The sequence below is a fragment of the Heterostelium album genome (assembly GCF_000004825.1).
Source record: "Heterostelium album PN500 unplaced genomic scaffold PPL_scaffold3, whole genome shotgun sequence".
Classification (NCBI taxonomy): domain Eukaryota; phylum Evosea; class Eumycetozoa; order Acytosteliales; family Acytosteliaceae; genus Heterostelium; species Heterostelium album.
Genome location: NW_008805065.1, coordinates 991,002 through 1,010,346, shown reverse-complemented (window position 1 = coordinate 1,010,346; position 19,345 = coordinate 991,002). Strand labels below are relative to the sequence as shown.

Below are 19,345 nucleotides of genomic sequence, written 5' to 3'. Positions count from 1 at the left end.
TTTTTTTTTTTGATATATGATGAATTATTTTGTTTTTTCAAAAGATTACATTCTATGTGTTAAAGTTAAATTTTTTTCATTATGTCCGAATACACACACTATTCAATACCAATGGATTTTATTTTTGTCCAATACAAGATTAAAATCGACTGATGTCACCACCATGATGATTAGATAAAAATAATTGAAAATAACCCAATATAGAAATTCATCAAAACTGGTGAATTTCAAAAATATTTTGTGGTTTGTTTTAATCTCCGACACCCCAATAAAACTAATTTTATTTTTAGAATAAGCAAATTAAATAAATCTAATTATTTTAAATGTATACAATCAATAAATAAGTTTGTTTATTTAAAAGAACTCTTCCTTTACAACTAAAACATTGCTATTCCAATGTTGGATAGCCCATTGAGTTTTCTTGATATTATGACCACCATAGGTGAAATCCATATACATTTCATAAGAATGTTATTTCCATCAACTAAAACCTTGAGAACTATAAAATATTTAAATAGAAATTAATATTAACAATTAAACTATGACTGTTTCAAATCAAACCTACCTTTAGCTTCATGGATGGTTGCATTGTTGACAAAAGCTTCTTCAGCTTTTCTATTTTGATATTTTCCAACTCTGTTTGCGGAATCACCTTTTTCATACATCACAACATCATCAGCATAGTACTTTTCGAATATCTCCAAGATCTTATTTTCTTGGATACCTTTGATGATGGCATTATTGTTTTCTCTGATATTAGCTGACATTGTTTGTATTAATGTTTAGATATTTTCTTTATATTATATGTGTTTTTATTTATTTGCTTATATTTATATATTTATTTTGAAATTTATAAATCATTTGACTCAATTTATAACATTTTAATCTGAAGTTAACCCAAAACTCTATCAAAAATAAAAAATTTCACAGCACATAACATTTCAGTTGGAGAATTTAGTGAATTATAAATATTTAAAATCAAAAATAAGATTTTGCAACCCTTAAAAAAATTTTTAAAATTTTATCATTTATAGAAAGCACAATTGATATTTAAACAATTTATTTATATCCAATTGTAAATCCAGTTAAAGTAGAACAACCTACATCAGTGGATTGTGGAGAAAGATACAACTTCTCAATATCATGTTCATCAAAGGTTTTGATTTCTTTGGTGAATCCACATTTGATTAAGTATTGCTCTGGGTTGATAGTGGAAGATTTAAATTCATCTATTAATGGTGATGTAAATAATGTGTGAACTTTGCTTGTCTCATTGTATTCTTCACTCATTGTCATGATTAACATTGTAGAGTTAGTTGGTGAGATAGATGATATTTGGTTCATAAGAATTTCAATATCTTCATTTGAGAAATACATAAGTAGACCTTCCAATATCCAAAGTGTAGGTTTGTTCTTATTGAATCCAGATTCCTCTAGTTTGGAGATCCATTCGTTGTTACCAATAAGATTACCTGGAGTGTGCACATTTCTTGCTTGAGAAATTGGTGGAATGATTTTGACTGCTTCCTTCAAGATGGTCTCTTTGTATTCAAATGTTTCTGGGAAATCAATCTCCCAAACAGTAGTAGAGTTGCTGAAAGGCATTCTTAGAGCACGGGTATCCAATCCAGCTCCAAGAATTACAAATTGTTGATATTTGTCAATGTTACTAAGAACATAGTCATCAATGAATTTGGTTCTTAATGCCATATGATTATTAAAGTTATTGAATGATACCAAACTCCATGCTTTGAGTGGAGAGCAATCCTTGATAATATTGATCATACCATCAACAGTAAGGTCTTCGGGAAGTCCAGAATCAATCAAATGATCCTTGAACATTTGGGTTTCAAAAACCTTTGGACATGATTCTGCAATTTTATCCAATGAATTTAAGATGATTGTCTTTGAATCCTCGGTAGAACTAAAAAAGCATGCATATCTATAAACAAATTAAGAATCATTAATATTAGTTTTGTTTTTTTTATTATCTTTAACTTACGGATCATATACAGATAATTTTGTTTTAGAAACAAAATTTTCCTTTTTGTAAATATTTTCATAATATGGTAATAGATGAGCATCTAATTTTTCATCTTTTTCCAATTGTTCTTTGATGAAAGAATTAGTATTGAGAGTACGAAGAGCAGCCACCATTACAGAGGTTCTTGGTACTCCAGAAATAATTGTAGTTTTTTTTGTTTGCATTTTAATATCTTTGATTTAAATAATATGAAAAAAAGTAACAACATGATTAGTTTTATGTCCCAATAAAATAAAAAAAATGATAAACATATTATTGAGTTTGTGATTAAATCTTTTTGTCAAATCATTTATGATGAATATTAAGAATGACTGTCTATCTATATTGGATCGTAGATTCTATTTCCTTTATTTCTTTAGTTATCACTTCAGAAACTCGTGCATCAAAATTGCCAAAAGTTCACCCACTTTTCAGTTTTTTTCGAAATAAAAATTTGAATATTGCGAGAGGTGGGAGTAAAATCATTTTTTATGAGGCGTGAGCCAGAGAAGTGTTTTGATATCAAAAGAATATATTCTATGTGTTAATTTTTTCAATATATCCCAATACACAAAATTCAATACCAATGAATTTCATTTTTGTTGAATACATGATTAAAAAAAACAACTGATATCACCCCCATGATTATTAAATAAAACAAATATATAAATATAAACAAATTGAAACCCCCAAAACCATATCAAAAATGGAAAATTTCCAAATTGAAAAATCATCAGTTCATGTTATTGTTATTTCTTGAGATAGAATTCAAGAGTTCTATTATTTTAGTCTCTATTACTACTAAAAAAGGTAGTTATATAATTTAAATTATTTGTTTCAAAAAAAAAAAAAATAATACCATTATTACTGATTATCATACAATCATCCCTATGTGCTGGGAACAAAAAAACATTTTTGTTAAAGTGAAGTTGAAAATTTAAAATCAAAAATAAATTGCAACTCTGAAATCAAATTTATGTGATTGATCAACTAAACGAATAAAAGTTATTTATCAAGTGGATTCGCTTCCATCTATTTCTATCCATTAGGTTTATTGCTGTACTTTCAAATTTCTTTCTTTAAATGACATTTGCTCTTTTAATAATCAAAGACATCTTATCATATTAAAATATCGTGGTAAGGTTGGTTGGTTGGTTGGTTGGTTGGTTGATTGATTGATTGGTTGGGTGATACATGTGTCGTTGAATTCATATATATTGTAATGTTTGAGGTTCTATAACTATTATTGGTCTTGACTTTTTCTAACGATTCTAGCAACCTTTTTATTGAATACCTCTCTTTGTGTTCTCCATTCTCTCTGTAAATGATAATAATAATATCGAGATAAATATTAGTAATTACATATGGTGAATGATTTAAAAAATAGTGGATACTCACAGCAGCATCGATATTGGCTGGGGATTCATCATTTGGACTTGACAACATAGAAATAACAGACACCAAAATAGACTCTACAGTGTGTACTGGTAACCATCTTTCACTTGCTTTCTCATAACCATAGACATCATCTCCTGGATCGTGTAGAATAGAAATACAAACTTCACCGCTCTCATATACGTTGGGGTGCCACATTTCAGTGAGGAACTTCATCTTTGGTGGTCTATTAATATAGATAAATGAGATTAATTAATATTTTGATGCATGAATATATATTTTATAAAAGATAGATATCATACTTATTTGGGTACTCTGGTGTAAATGTCAAAGTGGCATTAAAGAAACCACCTTCGTATGGGGTATCTGGTGGACCTACAATTACAATTTGCCATTCATAGATATTTGAATCATCAACTAAACCTGCTGAGAAACCCTCGACCGGATACTTCATTAAATCTAAATTATCATCAAATTTGAAATGTATGTTAGTGGATATCCTTTTTGGCTCACCTCTATTTTTTTAATGTGGTTGATTAACTGTTTGATTGATTGATACATACCCTTTAGTTGCTTTCGCAGTAACAAAGTACTTTGTTTATCCATATTTGTAATTCAAATCTGTTGTATCTATATATCTAAAACAAAAATATATATAAATATATGTAGGTATGTGAAATAATTGTTAATAATAATAACAATGTACTAACAAATTAACTAAAGTAGAAATAAATGAAATTAAATAAAAATATAATAAAAAACCAATAAGATATATATATATATATAATAAAAACAATCTAATATTTACAAACAATAACTATTACAAATATATAGATAGATATATTTATAAAACAAAAAGTAAGTATAATTTAAAATAAAAATAAAAAAAAAGAAATCAATTGAAAAACTTTGAAAAAATTAAAAAAATATATTTTTTTTTTAATAAATATTTAATATTAATTTATTTTTAAACAATTGTTCAATTTTTTTAATCATTAATAAAACAATATATCTTACTTTTTTTTAAGCCTAAAATAGTATTTTATTATCGCAAAAGTTAAAAAAATAAAGGAAGATTGTGAATTTAATTAATGTTTATTATTATTTTATTTTGTTGTTATATTATTATTATTATTATTATTGTAAGTTCTCAAAAAGATAGAAAATCATTTTCTTAAGTTTTATGTTTTTCTCTATTTTCTTGATAGGTGTTAAAAAAAAAAACTATCTTTTTTTATGATGTTCGTGGTAACACCTATCTTTTTTTTTCTTTTTTCTTTTTTTTTCTATGTTGTTCTGAACTGGTAGTCGCCACTCAAACAGACATAACGAACCCATGGTAATGCTTGATAACCACTCTTTTCTATAATCTTTAGATATCTAACTTGAATACCGGATACTGTGTAATATGGAATTTCAAACTGAACCATGATGGGTGGTTTGGTTGCTGGCTTGTCGTCGTTCGAGATCGATGGCAAACCAAAGTGTGCTCTCATCAAGAACTCCTTACCACCACCTGGGAATTGTTTAATATTCCAAATGATTGCATCTTTCTCTGGTGCATATTTGCATGTTCCCATTGTACACTATGTTAATTTATTGATATAGTATTGGTTTAGTCAAGGTTAGTTAACTATTGATAGTGTTCAGTTGGTTAGTTATAGTTGTTATTATACATACTCTAAATTTAGGAGTATCGGCATCTGATGGAACTGGAACAATGATTTGAACGTTGTTGGCAATTGACTTTCCTTTGAATTGTGATTTCGCTTTGACGAGGTATTCGACACGGCTGTGTGCGTGCGAGTCAGAGATACACTCGATCCAGATCAATGGCTTGACAGTAGTATTGAGACGATATGACATCAGCTCAAACTCTCCATCGGGTGGAATAAAAGAGATGGTTCTATCATTCTCAAACTTTGATAATCTAACACATTGGTGGAATTTAACATCTTCCAACTCTACACCTTTACCTTTTGGATTACCAGCTAAAAAAAAGTTGATTGATTAAAATAAATAATGAAAAAAGAAATTGACAAGTTAATAAATCATCAATCTTAACAACACTAATTAAACAGATAAACAATTACTCTTTGCACTATTTTCAAATAGAATCTTATCGTTTAGACCTAATCTTAGTTCTGGCATACCAGAGAGCTTCGACTTCATTTTGATTGCACCAACGATTTCCGATCGCAAAACAGTACCGTTTGCCGATACCAAGAGATTGATCGATTCAACGACGTCCAAGAATACTTCGTTCTTATTATATCTAATGCCCTCCTTTCTCCAGGAGACGGCACCAGTGATGGCGGCGGGCAACACTGGACCTCTGACACCTCTCTCCAACTTGTAACCCTCCTGTGTGATGTACTCCTGAAGAATCTTTGGTTCGGTCGATTGTGGATATCCAAAATCCATCATCTCATCCATCAACTCATAGATCAATACAAAGTTATCTCTGATACTCTCCTCTTCCAACTCCTTGAAGTACTCATTGAACACTTCAATCATCTTATAAAGGAACAATAATATAGTTGCTGCATTTGCATTTCTTTCTGTAGTTGCCAATACTAATAAATAAATAAAAAAAAGTAATTAGTTAATATATACTTATATATATATATATATTTATATAGTTTGTTATATATTAAAACAATAGATTATATCATAGTTAATATACATACAGAAAAGATTGTTATATTTAACATATATATATGAGATACCATCCTCTTGGATGATTGGCTTTAAGTTTAGATCTTCTTCTTCGAGAATCTTTGATACAAATCGAGAGGCAACACTCATTGGTACATCACCACGATAGTTACGTGAGATCAGTACCTTTCCCTTGGAATCCATTAGAAATATAGCAGATGCTGCCATCTTTGTCTTTTTATTCTTTCTCTTTTGTTTTTAATATATATCTTTTCTAACTAATTATCTAACTAAATCACTAATCTATCTATAATATAATAATATTTTATAATCTTTTTTTGTTTTTAATCTAATCTATTTAATATAGTACATATATAATATATATTGATAAAAAGAGAGAGAAAAAGAGGTATCTTTTAAAAATTAAAAAAAAAAAAACTTTTTAAATCAAAATTATTGATTAATTTTTTTTTTTTTTTTTTTCAAAAAGGGTGAGTGTGATGTTAAAATTTTTGCAAACGAAGCATGCAAGCACACATGTGTGAACAGTATTATTTGTAATGATGCATTTTGGCAACCCAAAAAAAGTCTGAGTAAATATCTGATTTTAATAAAATTTAATCAGAATTTTTTGATATGTCTTACCATCCAGGTTTTTAGTTTTTAATTTTCCTCAAATACTATAGATATATTATACATATGTACATATAATAAATAGATATCATACCCCCATATAGATATATCAATAATGTAATAGTAAACTCAACATGTTTAATGTTTGTCGTAAACTTTCATCATATTCAATATATTTCTTTGAAAGAAAGAAAGAAGAATGTCATAGTTAAAAAATGAATTCAATGCCGTTCTTCAACAAAATGTAAATGTAAGTTGATATTATTAATACATTTGTTAAGTTACCAATCAGAGAGATATCCTTGATTGATTTATCAATCGTTTTTTTATTTATTTCACAATCGAAACAACAATTTCTGTTTCTTTTTTTAATAATTGGATTGGTATTCAAAAATTAAAAAAAAATAAAATGATAATTATTGATGATATCCACATTCACATAATAACCAATTGGACAAATTTGTCTATGTGGCTCTTGTAGTATTGTTAAACCCAGGGGAACTTGTTTGTTGTTTTTTTTTTTTTTTAATTTTTTTTTTTTTTTTCAAGATCTCCTTTTTACCATTTTTATATAATTTTATTATTTTTTAATTAAATTAAAATTTCCCATTTTTTTGTGAATTGTAAACACATTGAACAATTATAGCTTTGCACATTTTGCTGGACCTTCTTTTTGAAGATTAAAAGTACAAAACAAAAAGAAAAAGAAAACAAAAAAACAAAAAAGCACCATACAATTCTACTTCACGCAGCACCCACACACCACCAATATTTGGATATCATTCAACAAACCAAAAATCATCCATAACCAATAAAAATATTTATAGATAATATAAAAGGAATAATTATAAAAAAACAACTTCATACCCACCACACACACCACCCCCAAATTCACCAATACAATTGTTTTTACCAATAAACAAACAAACAAAATACCCTGCCTCTTCACATCCACATCTACTCCGACAACAATAACACATATTGTTTGTTCCTTTTGTTTTGTTTGTTTTTTTTTTTTTTTTTCGCGATTGTTAATTGGAGTAACACCACATAATATTGTTGCTTTGCTTATAGTGATAGAGAAATTATTATTTTTATTTATAAATATTTTTTTTTGAATTTTAATCTTCAATCTTTTTAAAATATTATTAATATAATTAGTAGTATTATTATTTGTATATTTTAGTTCACCTTTACATTGTGTATAGTAAATAAAAATCATAAAGCAAAAAAAAGAAAAATAAAAAAACAAAAATCACAAAAACACACAAACTTAAAAGTGTGAAGCAATAAGTTCAATACAAAATTTGCAATAACAATAGATAGATAGATAACAGATAAAAAGGATACAACAGATAATAAAGTATTAATCAAAAACATAGTTTCTTAAAAGTTAGTTGTATTTTAGTGCTTCTTGGAAGAGAAAAACAAATTAAAAGTTTGAAGAGAGATAGATAATAATCTTTTTTGAATAGTAGATATTTTAGATAATTTTAATTAACTTTGTAGTTCACTAGGAGTCAGCAAAGAAAATTTGAAAAATATCTATTCAATCTTAAAAAGCAAAACAAATTTTTTTTTTTTTTTAAAGCGACATCTTTAATTAATAGTTAAATTAAGAGTTCAGTAATAATAGTTAAATATCAGATAAAAGGTAGATCGATAGCAGACAAGATTAATAAAGTAGAATATAAATTTGTTGATATCAACAAATATTTATTTATAAACCATTGAATAAAATAAGTAAGTTGTTTCAGATCTATTTGAAAGTTGTGTAAGCAATAATAATCAGTCAATCAAAATTGTTAAAATGGTTTTATTGGATGATCTTTTTAAAAACTAAACTTAGATATTGGCAAATATATTTTAAAACAAAGATTGTAATTCATTTTTTATTTTTGAAAAAGTCAGAAAAATACAATGATTTGCTGACAAACCAACCAATTGTTAATAATTTAATATGTTTGTATCTATTAAATTTTTTTAGCTTTAAAATGTAAAAAGGTTTGTGGTTTGTGGATGTGCATATTATATGTTTTTCTTTTTATCAATGCAATTCTTAGTTATACATTATTGACTAATTTGTCAATCTGTTTTTTTTTTTTTTTGTTTGAATTCTTATTTGCACTTTTAAAGATTGATAAAATTATCATCCAATCCACATCTACATTGCAATAGAGACACCTGTATTTAGTAGTTTCATAAATCACACAATTATATGCATCATTCACCAAGATGAACCTAAAGTTTCTTCTTTCTTCCATTCTGGTGTCATTGGTGTATATATAGAAACTATGTCAATCACCACTATCATCGCCAGGATCGCAAATCATAAATTTGATCATGGGGTTTGACAAATTAATTAACCCACCACTACCTATCTATAGATCCTCTAAATATTTTTTTGATTATCATCATTTTTTTTGCAATTTTTTTTTTTGAAAATTAATTTAATATATTTAAATTTGTTTTTTTGCAATTTTTTTTGTTAACATATTAAATTAAATTTAATTTAAAAAAAAAAGTTCATTTTTTGGTGTGTTTTTTTAATTAAATAAATAAATATAAAACAACAACAAACAACCAAAAAACACACAAACACACCACCCCATTAAAAACACACATACACAATATACCACTCCACCACATAAAGTGCACCAATACAAATAGACACTCAAACCACACTTTAGTTATTCTAAATTTTTATTCTCAGTCATCATCATCAACAAATAAATATTTATTTATTATTACTATATATTTCTCTATTTTCATACATCATAAATCAATATCATCATAATAATAATAAGTTTTAATTTGCAACAATCAACACAGCTTCAACTAAACTATTAGTTAATGTGCATCATCCAGGTGTAAAAAGTAGAAAATTGCAATAAAATAATAATAATAATCAATCATCACACATATCAGTCATTCAAAAATAAAATAGTTTTTTTTTTTTAAAAAAAAAGTAGAGAGTTCAAAATAATAATAATAAAATCAATCGTATAATCATCTTGTTTTCGCTGCTTCCAATATTAACATATATACAACAACAACAACACTCCACCAAAATCAAATCAAAATATTACCAGCATAGTATACCACACTCAAATCATTCAAATCAATCAATCAATCAGACAACAGACCAAATCATTTTTAATAGATAATCAAATTATTATAGAAATAATCAATTTTAATAGGAACAAATATTGTTGATTTAAATCTTGATAATCAAATCAATTTTCTACTCTTTGGATTCTAATCAACACACTGTTTGATATCACATATATTAAACTTGGAATTTGGACAATTGAAAATTGGTGTTACATTGATGAATCTCTTCATATTCAGAAGCTGCTTCAAAAATATCAATTGATTGCCAAACTATTAAGCATACACGCCACTGGAAATATCATGTTGATATTATTCAAATTCAACAACTCATCATAATTCAAACAAAAACATATCTTTAAGCAACACCTCAAATTTCACTCTACATAACTATTTGTATCACACAACAAATAATAATAATTAATACCATAATCACACATACACATATATTATTTTTTCCAATATATTTATATAGTAGTAGTAGTAATAATTCTTCTTGTTATGAACAAATTAATTAATTAAATTCAAAACAAAAACAATATAATTTTCTTTTACTACCCCAAAGCTTGTTGCATCACACTCAAAAACAAAACACACACACACTCATATATATAATTATTTTATACACCAATCAACAATTTTATTTATTTAAATAATACATATGAATCATTTATTCTCTCTTTTTCCTACAACAATTATATTAATAATAACATTTTTTTGTATATAATAATTTTTTAATTTTTTTTCTTTTCTATAACAATAATTATAATTCATATAATATTATATATATATATATAAAAACAATTCCTATTTAAATAACTCTTAATAATAGTGAATTGATTATTAAACAATAATTTAATTTTGAAATTATTCAATCTACCGCCTCGCCTCTTCACCAAAAACTTGTTTTGATTTAAACTAATATTTGGTTTTTCTGTTTTTTTTTAATTTGTATAATTTGTTTATTACGCCAATATCTAGAATTTGTTTTTTTCTTCTCCTCTGTTTAATTAGTTTTTCAATTACACAACTTTAATATATTCAAAATTGATATCAATTTCCATTTGACTGACACGAATGTATTGCAATATGAATCATCTACCTCCCCATCAACAACAACAACAACATTATCATCAACCTCAACAAATGATATATCATCCAGGTTTACAAATGGCAACAGCGCACAACAATATGAATAGAGAATATGGAGAGAGTACGACAACTACCTCGATAATTCCACCCTCTGTTACATCTTGTTTGACACCAACAATGAGTTCTCAAGTAGTATCGCCTATCATCGTTGGAGGAGTTCCAAAAAGAAAACTGGAAGAAGAGGACTTTTCCCTGATAAAAAACCAACCACTATTAGTTTCATCGCCTCTCCTAACTCCTGTTTCACAGTCGCCTGGTCTCACTTCAGTTCAAATTGCCTTTCAGAATGCTTCCCTCTCAAATCCACCAACTCCATTGACAATGTCACCGTCATTGTCTCCATCGGCCGCTCCAATGTCACCGTCAAAGAAAAGTAAAAACTCAAGATCATCAGGCAAATCAAAATGGAATCAAGGAAGTAGTGATGATGTAAGTAACTTTAGATTGAATGATTATTCAAATAGTCAAAGTCATATTGATTAATTTTTAATCTTTTTAAAAATCTATAGTTAAGTCGATGGCAAAAAACTAAAAGTCCAGGTATAGTCAAAGGACCATGGAAAGAAGAAGAGGATGCTAAATTGGTAGAACTCGTACAAAAGAACGGTCCAAAGGAATGGTCAACTATTGCAGCAAAGATTCCAGGAAGAATTGGAAAGCAATGCAGAGAACGTTGGTTCAACCATTTGAGTCCCGATGTCAGAAAGACAAATTGGACACCAGAGGAAGATAAGATTATCATTGAGTCACACTTGGCTCTTGGTAATAAGTGGACCGCAATCTCGAAGCTACTAGAGGGCAGACCAGCAAATGCAATCAAGAATCATTGGAATTCGACACTGATCAAGAGAATCGGTGCCGATGGCAAGAGCCACCAACCAAGTCCCTCTAAGGATCTCAAGGATGACGAAGACGACGAAGACGAAGACTCTGAGACCAACTCACCCGCTCTCTCGCCAATCTCTTTGTATCCGACCGATCCATCGTCGGCAGCAAACCATGCACACCTCACTGGCACTCCAGTACAAACCACTGAACAGCAACAATACAATATACCACCATTCATTCTGTCTGGAAACCACCAAGTCGAAAACAACCAAATGCTAAACACCAATCTTCCAAACGATTTATATAGACAAGGAACTATAATAGCTCCACAAATTATAAGATTACAACAACAAACCACTCCATCATCATCACCTCAAATGAACTCACAGATTAAGAAATCAGATCCATCACAAAACCTTCAACGACAAATCCCTGCAAATCAAAGTCCACAACTTCATCATCAACAACAAACACATCAAATTCAACAACAACCAATACAACAACAATCAGTACAACAACAACAACAACAACCAATTCAACAACAACCAATTCAACAACAACAACCAATACAACAACAACAAATTCAACAAAACACTCAACAACATCAACAATATAACCAACAACAATATAATCAACAACAAGCACTACACCAACAACAAACTCAACAACAACATCAACAACAATATAATCAACAAGGACAACAACAATTTAATCAATATCAAGTTTCACATGAGGTTCCTTATTATAATCAATCATTCTGGGGACAACCCACAGCAGAGAATATTGCTGCTGGTGATCATTTGGTAACTTTTCCCCAAAATCCATTTATTTCTGATTTTAATTTTGAACATTCCGATTTTCTATTTTTTGGTAAGTTGTTAATGCTAATTTACATTTATATTTACGTTTTTACAGTTTGCTAATAATTATATTTTCATTCTATAGATCACGGTGACCATTCACAACAGAATAATATTAAAAACATAGACACAAACCAGAACCAGTCACAGCAACCACAACAACAACAACAACAACAACAAAATAATAGTCAAAATAATTATGACATTAATAATCTTTTTAATGTTGAAATTTAAGATTTCTTAAATTTTATTGTAAAATAAATTATAAATATATAAAACAAAAGTAATAGTTTGAGTAGTTTGTTATTTCTTTTTAATTATCATTTTATTTGTCTTTTTTTCAGATTGATTAAATTAATTTAAAATTTAATTTATATTTGTTAAATTTTAAAAAAAAAAAAAAAAAATTTATCTTTCTGAGAGTGTAGAAATTTGTTATATTAAAGTTGATATTTATTTATTTATTATTTGTTTAGTTGTTTCGTTGTTAGTTGTTTAGTTGTTAAGTTATATATTATAGAAATGAATCAATCTTTATTAGATTCATCATCAACGACATCAATAAATACAGTAACTAAAACATTGAATATCATTAGAATTACACCTACATTGCCCACGATTCTACAGAAGAGAATATTGGTATATCTCTTCAACACAATGGATTGTAGATGGAAATACACGATGGCCTTTGTATGCCAAAAGTGGTTCTCCATTGTATCTAGCATCTCCAATACATTTACATTGAATGAACAGCACGACCCATTCATAGAAGATGTCTACAGTGCACTCAGAAAGTGTTCGACACCATGGTCAATCATTAAAAACATAGAAATATTAAACATAGGTCCACCACTTTCTAAATCTTCTTCTGCATATTTATTCGATTTACTTTCAATTAATAATAATAATAATAATAATAATAATAATAATAATAATAATAATAATAATAATAATAGTAGTAATAATAATACAAGTCCAATATTAACAAGTTGTACTAATAATAATAGTTTTTTTGACACTGGTGTAGTATGTAAACAATCAATTATATTTGAAACTTTAATCAATCATTTTTGATATTAATTTAAAGATTCTATGATTTTTGATGTTGAACTTGTTCAACTTTGATGTCTGTTTACTACGATGTAACATTGAATTTCATTTATGTAGATTTGTATTAGGATATCGTTACCAATCTATTTATTATCGAGTTTGGCCAAGATTATAGGTAGTCCTTACTATAAATCGCTTACAACCTTCAGTTTAATGGTGCAACCATTGAGTTCACATAGTATCAATATAGATATTCCACGACAGTTTATGAAAACCATAAAGGACAAAACATCAATCACCACGTTGACTTTCTCACTGCAAACCAACGATCGCAGTACTTACCCTATAGATTATATCATCCAGAGTTGCCAGATCAACAGCAAGTTGGTCAATATCGACTTATCGCTAAGCGGCATACTCAATCTGGAAACGATTTCCAAAATCTTCCAGTGTACGCATATCAAACGCTTCAGAATAACGGCGCGTACTCTCACCCATGAAGATCACTACGGTCAGCAGCAGCCACCGGTAGACACGGTGTATCGCGAGTTCACACAGACTCTAGCAGAAAACAAGACACTTCTCGACCTGGCGATCAGGCTCGAGGAAAAGTCGCTGGTTGCCACAGACAGCTCGCTGTCTGCCTACCTTGGTGACGCCTTCAAGCTGAACAACACACTGACCAGTCTGAAATTTGAGAACTTCCCATTTATAAATCCAGAGTTTATACTTTGTTTCGTCGAGTGTAACCACTCGCTTCGACATCTCTCATTGAACTCCAGCTTAAATCCACAGTTAATCACACACATCGCAACCATGATACAGTACAACAAAACAATCGAGACACTCTCCATCAAGGGAAACATGATCAACCAATGTTCATCGTTGGTGGAAGCAATAGCAACCAATTTCACATTGAAAAAGTTTGATATGAGACAATGTTTAATTCACGCATCCGAGGTAAGTTGTTTGATTTAAAATTCACCCATTCAATTATAATTTGATTGATTTAATTTTTAACTCTATCCATCTATTATTACAATTTTAGTATAAACAATTCGATATATATAGAGAAAGGATGATTTTAAAGACAAGTAGTTATACATATTGATTAAAGAAACGAAAACGATTGGTTGCCATAACCTTTATTTATTTGGAGAGTTCATGCATGATTCTGTTGATGGTTAGATGAGTCTTATCAATTACTTCATAGTTAAATAAAATCTTATCTATGAATTCATCTTCCTTCTGATAGTTTAGCTCAAACCAAGTACAGTTCTTCAGCATATTGTTACATTTAGATTTCTCTTTGTAGTTTGTTGTAATTACAAAGATACTCTTTTCATCACCAGTTGAGAATTCAATCTCTTTTTGAATCTAAAAAACAAAACAAAATTGATATAATATTAATATAACTTGCAAACAAAAAAAAAAAACAACTTTTAAACTTACTTGTGAGAATTCAGAGTCGACCGATGGATTGATTACAAGATGTAGAATGCTCTTTGAGATGTGGGGGTGCAGATCCTGGATGTCCTTGAATTTCTCAAGATATTCATCTGATGATTTGTTAATTTTCTCCACTGGTGATTTCTGATCAGCTTGATCATCCGGATGTTCTGATTGGTGGGCCAGAGTCATTGTATAGTCGTTGAGAATTGGTACTTCTTGTTGTGGGCTGTCAAAGAGATCTTGACTGAATCCAAACACTGAATGTAATCTTCTCTCTCGCTTTGTGAGCCTAATGGTCTGTTCTTTCTCTTCTTTTGCTTCGACCGCTGTATTGACAACCTTGGCAACATTCTTGTTCGTATTACCTAAAAGAAAATCACGATCGAAGATAGGAACACCTCTAATCAACAATAGTTCTCTAATGAAATTGAACAACTTGTACTCTCTATCACAGAAACTGATATAAATTGATCTATTTCCAAAGTGTTCAATCAAATCCTAAAATAAAAAGAATAAATGGTTTAATACATATGTTGGTAAATTAATAATAAACACTCTTTCTTACCTTTTGAGTTGGATATATCTTTGCTAGCTTATGACCATGAATAATATTCTTGGTGATCTTTGCTAGTTTTTCCATCTCTGTGATGAAGATGTCTTCATTTGGGTCAAGAGGTGCAGCTGTTTTAAATTCATAGTCGAACAAACCTCTCAAGATTGGATCTATTTCGACATTATGATAATAGAGAGCAATAATCTAGAAATGGTGTTATCAATGAATATGTTAATAACATTAAATTTAGGAACAGCTAGATTTTTAGATACATTACAGTTTTACCTAATCTTCTTGCCATTTTCAACTCCTTTCTACACCAAAGAGAAATAGAAGATGTTTCTGATATGGTATAGATGATAACTTGAGCATTGGCTACACCTTTGGTGATTTCAGCTCTCCAGTCACAACCGGCTTGTAATCTATACTCGTCTAGCCAACATCTAATTGAGTATTGTTCCATTGCAATACGAAGTTCTCTAACAAATCCGATATCCTTGTGTGCATACGATAGGAATACTTCATTGGTAAACATAATGTTCTGGAGCAAGGTTTTCTCTTTACCATTGACATACTGTAACGGTGTTTTCATTGCACGATCAGTGATTGCTTGGGCACCATTCTTTAACAACAACATCGATATTGCTAGCTTATTATCTTGAGTAGCAAGATGTAATGCAGTCTATTGTAAAATAAAATATTAGTTATAGTTTAGTGTTAAGAGTTATATAAATAATAAACATACATATCCTTTAGCATTCTTTAGATTTCTATCACAACCATATTCACATAACATCAATAATGATTCATTAGACTATTATATTGTTATTAGTTAGTATATAAATATTGTATTTATATCTATTGTTTCTATATATATATATATATATATATAATAGTTACTATTTTTAATAACAGAAGTATGAAGTGGAGTATCACCAACACTATTTGTAATATCAACTTTGAGAAGTTTGTTCTTTAAGATGTATTTCATAATTGGTAAACAGATGTTCTCCACCGCATAATGTAGATAAGAAAGATCTGCATTTCCTGTTCTAACTTCTAATGAAACATTTTCAAATCTATGATAGAGATATTTGAATATTCTAAAAAAAATTAAAAAGATAACATTAATATCATTATTCTCTTTTTTCTTTTTGATTTGTGAATTAAATAAAAATTATATCGTACTCTAAATTATTCAATTCAATGGAATACATTATTAATGAGATCATTTTAGTTTGGCTGAAATCCAATTTTCCAGAGAGAAGCGACTTTAATAGGTCTAATCGATCAACTTGAATGAAACAATATGCTGTTGAATAGGTATCAAAGAGTGTAACTCCAACCGAATGTTTGTATTTGAACAATTTGAAAGTATTTGGTATTGTTCTCTAGAGATTAAAAAAAGGTAAAGAAGTTTGTTAATAACAATCAATGATGATGATGATGATAGTATTAATATAAATCATTGATTTTCAACATACCAATGGATGAATAACTAGATTAATGGTATGGAATTCCATAGGGAATGATAATCCAGAGAATTTAATATCTTCATCAATGATAACAGAGTAGTTCTCATTGCATATCACATTGATATGAGTTTGTTTGGTATGAATGAGCATCGGGGTTGCTGTGTTTTGCGCCTTCTCACTTATGTAACCAAGTTGTTGTTTAGCGCTGTCTCCCCAACCAAAGACACTCTCCACTCCATTTTGTATGACAATAGCCATGCTATGTTCAAATCCACAACTTACGAAAGTTGCTCTCTGAACATCTGGAATGAACTGTGGAATGTTTGAATCCTTTGGATTCTTCAACTCTCTACCCAATTGTCCTCTCAAATTATTGGTTGTTCCCCACGATACAAGTCTTCCACTCTCGGTTAGTGCCACAACAAATTGATTTCCACTCGATATTGTCTTTACCAAAAATGGAAGTTTCAAATGTTTCAAACTGAAATCAACAGGATTATCTTGAACAGCAACACCAACTCCACGTGATAGTTTCTGTCTTTGTTGTTTTTGATTTTGTTCTTGTTGTTGTGGCTGTTGTTGTTTTTTCTCCTCTATTTCCCAACATTGACCTTCAGTATCCAATGAAATGATATTATTTTTAGTACAAATGACATCAAGGAATTTTGTAACATTCTGAGGAGCAGTCAGCTTTTTAACTTGTGGGAATTTAACAGAGTTTGAAAGCTTTCCCCAACTATACAGTTTGTCAGTGCAATCGATAAAAGAAATGAATCCACTCTGCGACACATCAATCTGTTTCAGTTTTAAAGGTAACTCTATCAACTTTAATTTATCACCAACAACATAAAATGAATATCCTACATTTGAATTTCTAAATAGATTGAATATATTAACATTATTATAAACAATTGATAAGATAATATACAATAATACTTACTTTGTATTGAAATATGGAGTATCCATACCAAACATATCTTTAATTTCATTTTCTTCATTAAATATCAATTGAGTTTTAGATTGGATTTGAGGTTGAGGTTGAAGCTGAGGTTGAAGTTGAGGTTGTATTTTATTTTTGGGAATAGTAACTTGAATTGATTCTTCTTCTTCTTCATCTTCAAAAGTTAATTGGGGTTGTTGGGAAATGATTGGTGAATCCCCAAACATCGCAAAAAAGTCGTTCTCCTCTTCATCATCAAAATATGCTATTTGTTGTTGTTGTTGTTGATTTGGTTGTTGTTGTTTTGATGTCTTTGGGGCTATGTAATCGTCAAATAACCCAAACATATCAGCTTCACTATAAATTGATTCATCATCGTCATCACTATCCAAAGTTTCTGCTGTTTGTGTATTATTCGTTGTTTCGAAATCATCGAACAATCCATAGACATCCTTAGAACTACTTTCACTATTTGTATCATCATCATCATATCCTAAATCAAAATATTTACTATTGCCGTTGATACTATTCTTTGGTAATTCCATGTTGAATCTAAAACTTGGTAAATCTTTCAGTTTGGCAGATGATATAGATGAATAAATAAAATCCTCAATAAACATTGGAATATTGAACTTGATTGATTTTTGATATGCTGACATCCTACAAGTTTATTGGAGTGATATTATTCAAGTTAGTTACTATGATGAATGTTAATGTGAATGCATTACAAATGAACACACACAGATTTGGATGTAAAGAGGTTCTCGATCTATCATGACCCTCTAGAACTACGATATAATCAGTTTCTTTTGGTACTATGGCGAAACTAACGGTTGCACCATATATCTCCAAGGTTTTCTTGGCATGGGCTTTATGTGACCATGAAACACTCGATGTTTTTGGTATTAAGAATATCTTTTTATTTTTAAATACCAATTTTTTTGATACTGATGATGATGTTGTCGTGTTACCACCACCACTATTATTACTACTAGATATAGGCATGTTATTCTAAATTTATTTTACAATTATATTACTATATTATTTGTTTCTCTAACTTTGTTTAAATTAAATTAATAATCAAAAAATATACAAAAAAATTGATTGATTCTTAATATTACTATAAAAATCTGTTTGATTATCAGTAACTGTGTTGCTAAAAAAATAACGTCTTGTACTTTTTGCAAAAAACTCTGAAAGATTTAATTAAATTAA

The 19,345-nt window shown here is 28.9% G+C and overlaps 7 protein-coding genes across 7 annotated transcripts; 2 read left to right on the top strand and 5 right to left on the bottom strand.

Annotated features, from left to right (window-relative positions):
- Nucleotides 1-354: 354 nt before the first annotated feature.
- Nucleotides 355-459, bottom strand: PPL_02978 (uncharacterized protein; the record flags this gene model as incomplete). The annotated part of the gene is made up of 1 exon (XM_020573953.1): nt 355-459. The coding sequence occupies one exon, from the start codon at nt 457-459 to the stop codon at nt 355-357; it is 105 nt and encodes a 34-aa protein (XP_020436025.1).
- Nucleotides 460-534: 75 nt separating this feature from the next.
- PPL_02977 (uncharacterized protein) lies at nt 535-767 on the bottom strand (the record flags this gene model as incomplete). Its single annotated transcript, XM_020573952.1, has 2 exons — nt 535-545; nt 566-767. 2 exons carry the CDS (start codon nt 765-767, stop codon nt 535-537), a joined length of 213 nt encoding a protein of 70 aa, XP_020436024.1.
- A 114-nt stretch (nt 768-881) lies between these two features.
- On the bottom strand, nt 882-2,208 carry PPL_02976 (class I SAM-dependent methyltransferase; the record flags this gene model as incomplete). Its single annotated transcript, XM_020573951.1, has 3 exons — nt 882-905; nt 1,105-1,942; nt 2,003-2,208. The coding sequence occupies 3 exons, from the start codon at nt 2,206-2,208 to the stop codon at nt 882-884; spliced, it is 1,068 nt and encodes a 355-aa protein (XP_020436023.1).
- Nucleotides 2,209-3,266: 1,058 nt separating this feature from the next.
- On the bottom strand, nt 3,267-6,304 carry apm1 (mu1; the record flags this gene model as incomplete). The annotated part of the gene is made up of 7 exons (XM_020573950.1): nt 3,267-3,341; nt 3,422-3,644; nt 3,721-3,877; nt 4,740-5,004; nt 5,099-5,409; nt 5,512-5,994; nt 6,109-6,304. 7 exons carry the CDS (start codon nt 6,302-6,304, stop codon nt 3,267-3,269), a joined length of 1,710 nt encoding a protein of 569 aa, XP_020436022.1.
- Nucleotides 6,305-10,909: 4,605 nt separating this feature from the next.
- mybQ (myb domain-containing protein) lies at nt 10,910-12,894 on the top strand (the record flags this gene model as incomplete). Its single annotated transcript, XM_020573949.1, has 3 exons — nt 10,910-11,401; nt 11,482-12,670; nt 12,746-12,894. 3 exons carry the CDS (start codon nt 10,910-10,912, stop codon nt 12,892-12,894), a joined length of 1,830 nt encoding a protein of 609 aa, XP_020436021.1.
- A 288-nt stretch (nt 12,895-13,182) lies between these two features.
- Nucleotides 13,183-14,808, top strand: PPL_02973 (uncharacterized protein; the record flags this gene model as incomplete). Its single annotated transcript, XM_020573948.1, has 4 exons — nt 13,183-13,686; nt 13,828-13,948; nt 14,432-14,670; nt 14,782-14,808. The coding sequence occupies 4 exons, from the start codon at nt 13,183-13,185 to the stop codon at nt 14,806-14,808; spliced, it is 891 nt and encodes a 296-aa protein (XP_020436020.1).
- A 51-nt stretch (nt 14,809-14,859) lies between these two features.
- On the bottom strand, nt 14,860-19,135 carry tirA (Toll-Interleukin receptor domain-containing protein; the record flags this gene model as incomplete). Its single annotated transcript, XM_020573947.1, has 10 exons — nt 14,860-15,087; nt 15,163-15,660; nt 15,728-15,919; nt 15,993-16,397; nt 16,461-16,529; nt 16,629-16,818; nt 16,904-17,106; nt 17,200-18,064; nt 18,131-18,790; nt 18,873-19,135. 10 exons carry the CDS (start codon nt 19,133-19,135, stop codon nt 14,860-14,862), a joined length of 3,573 nt encoding a protein of 1,190 aa, XP_020436019.1.
- Between the last annotated feature and the right edge of the window lie 210 nt (nt 19,136-19,345).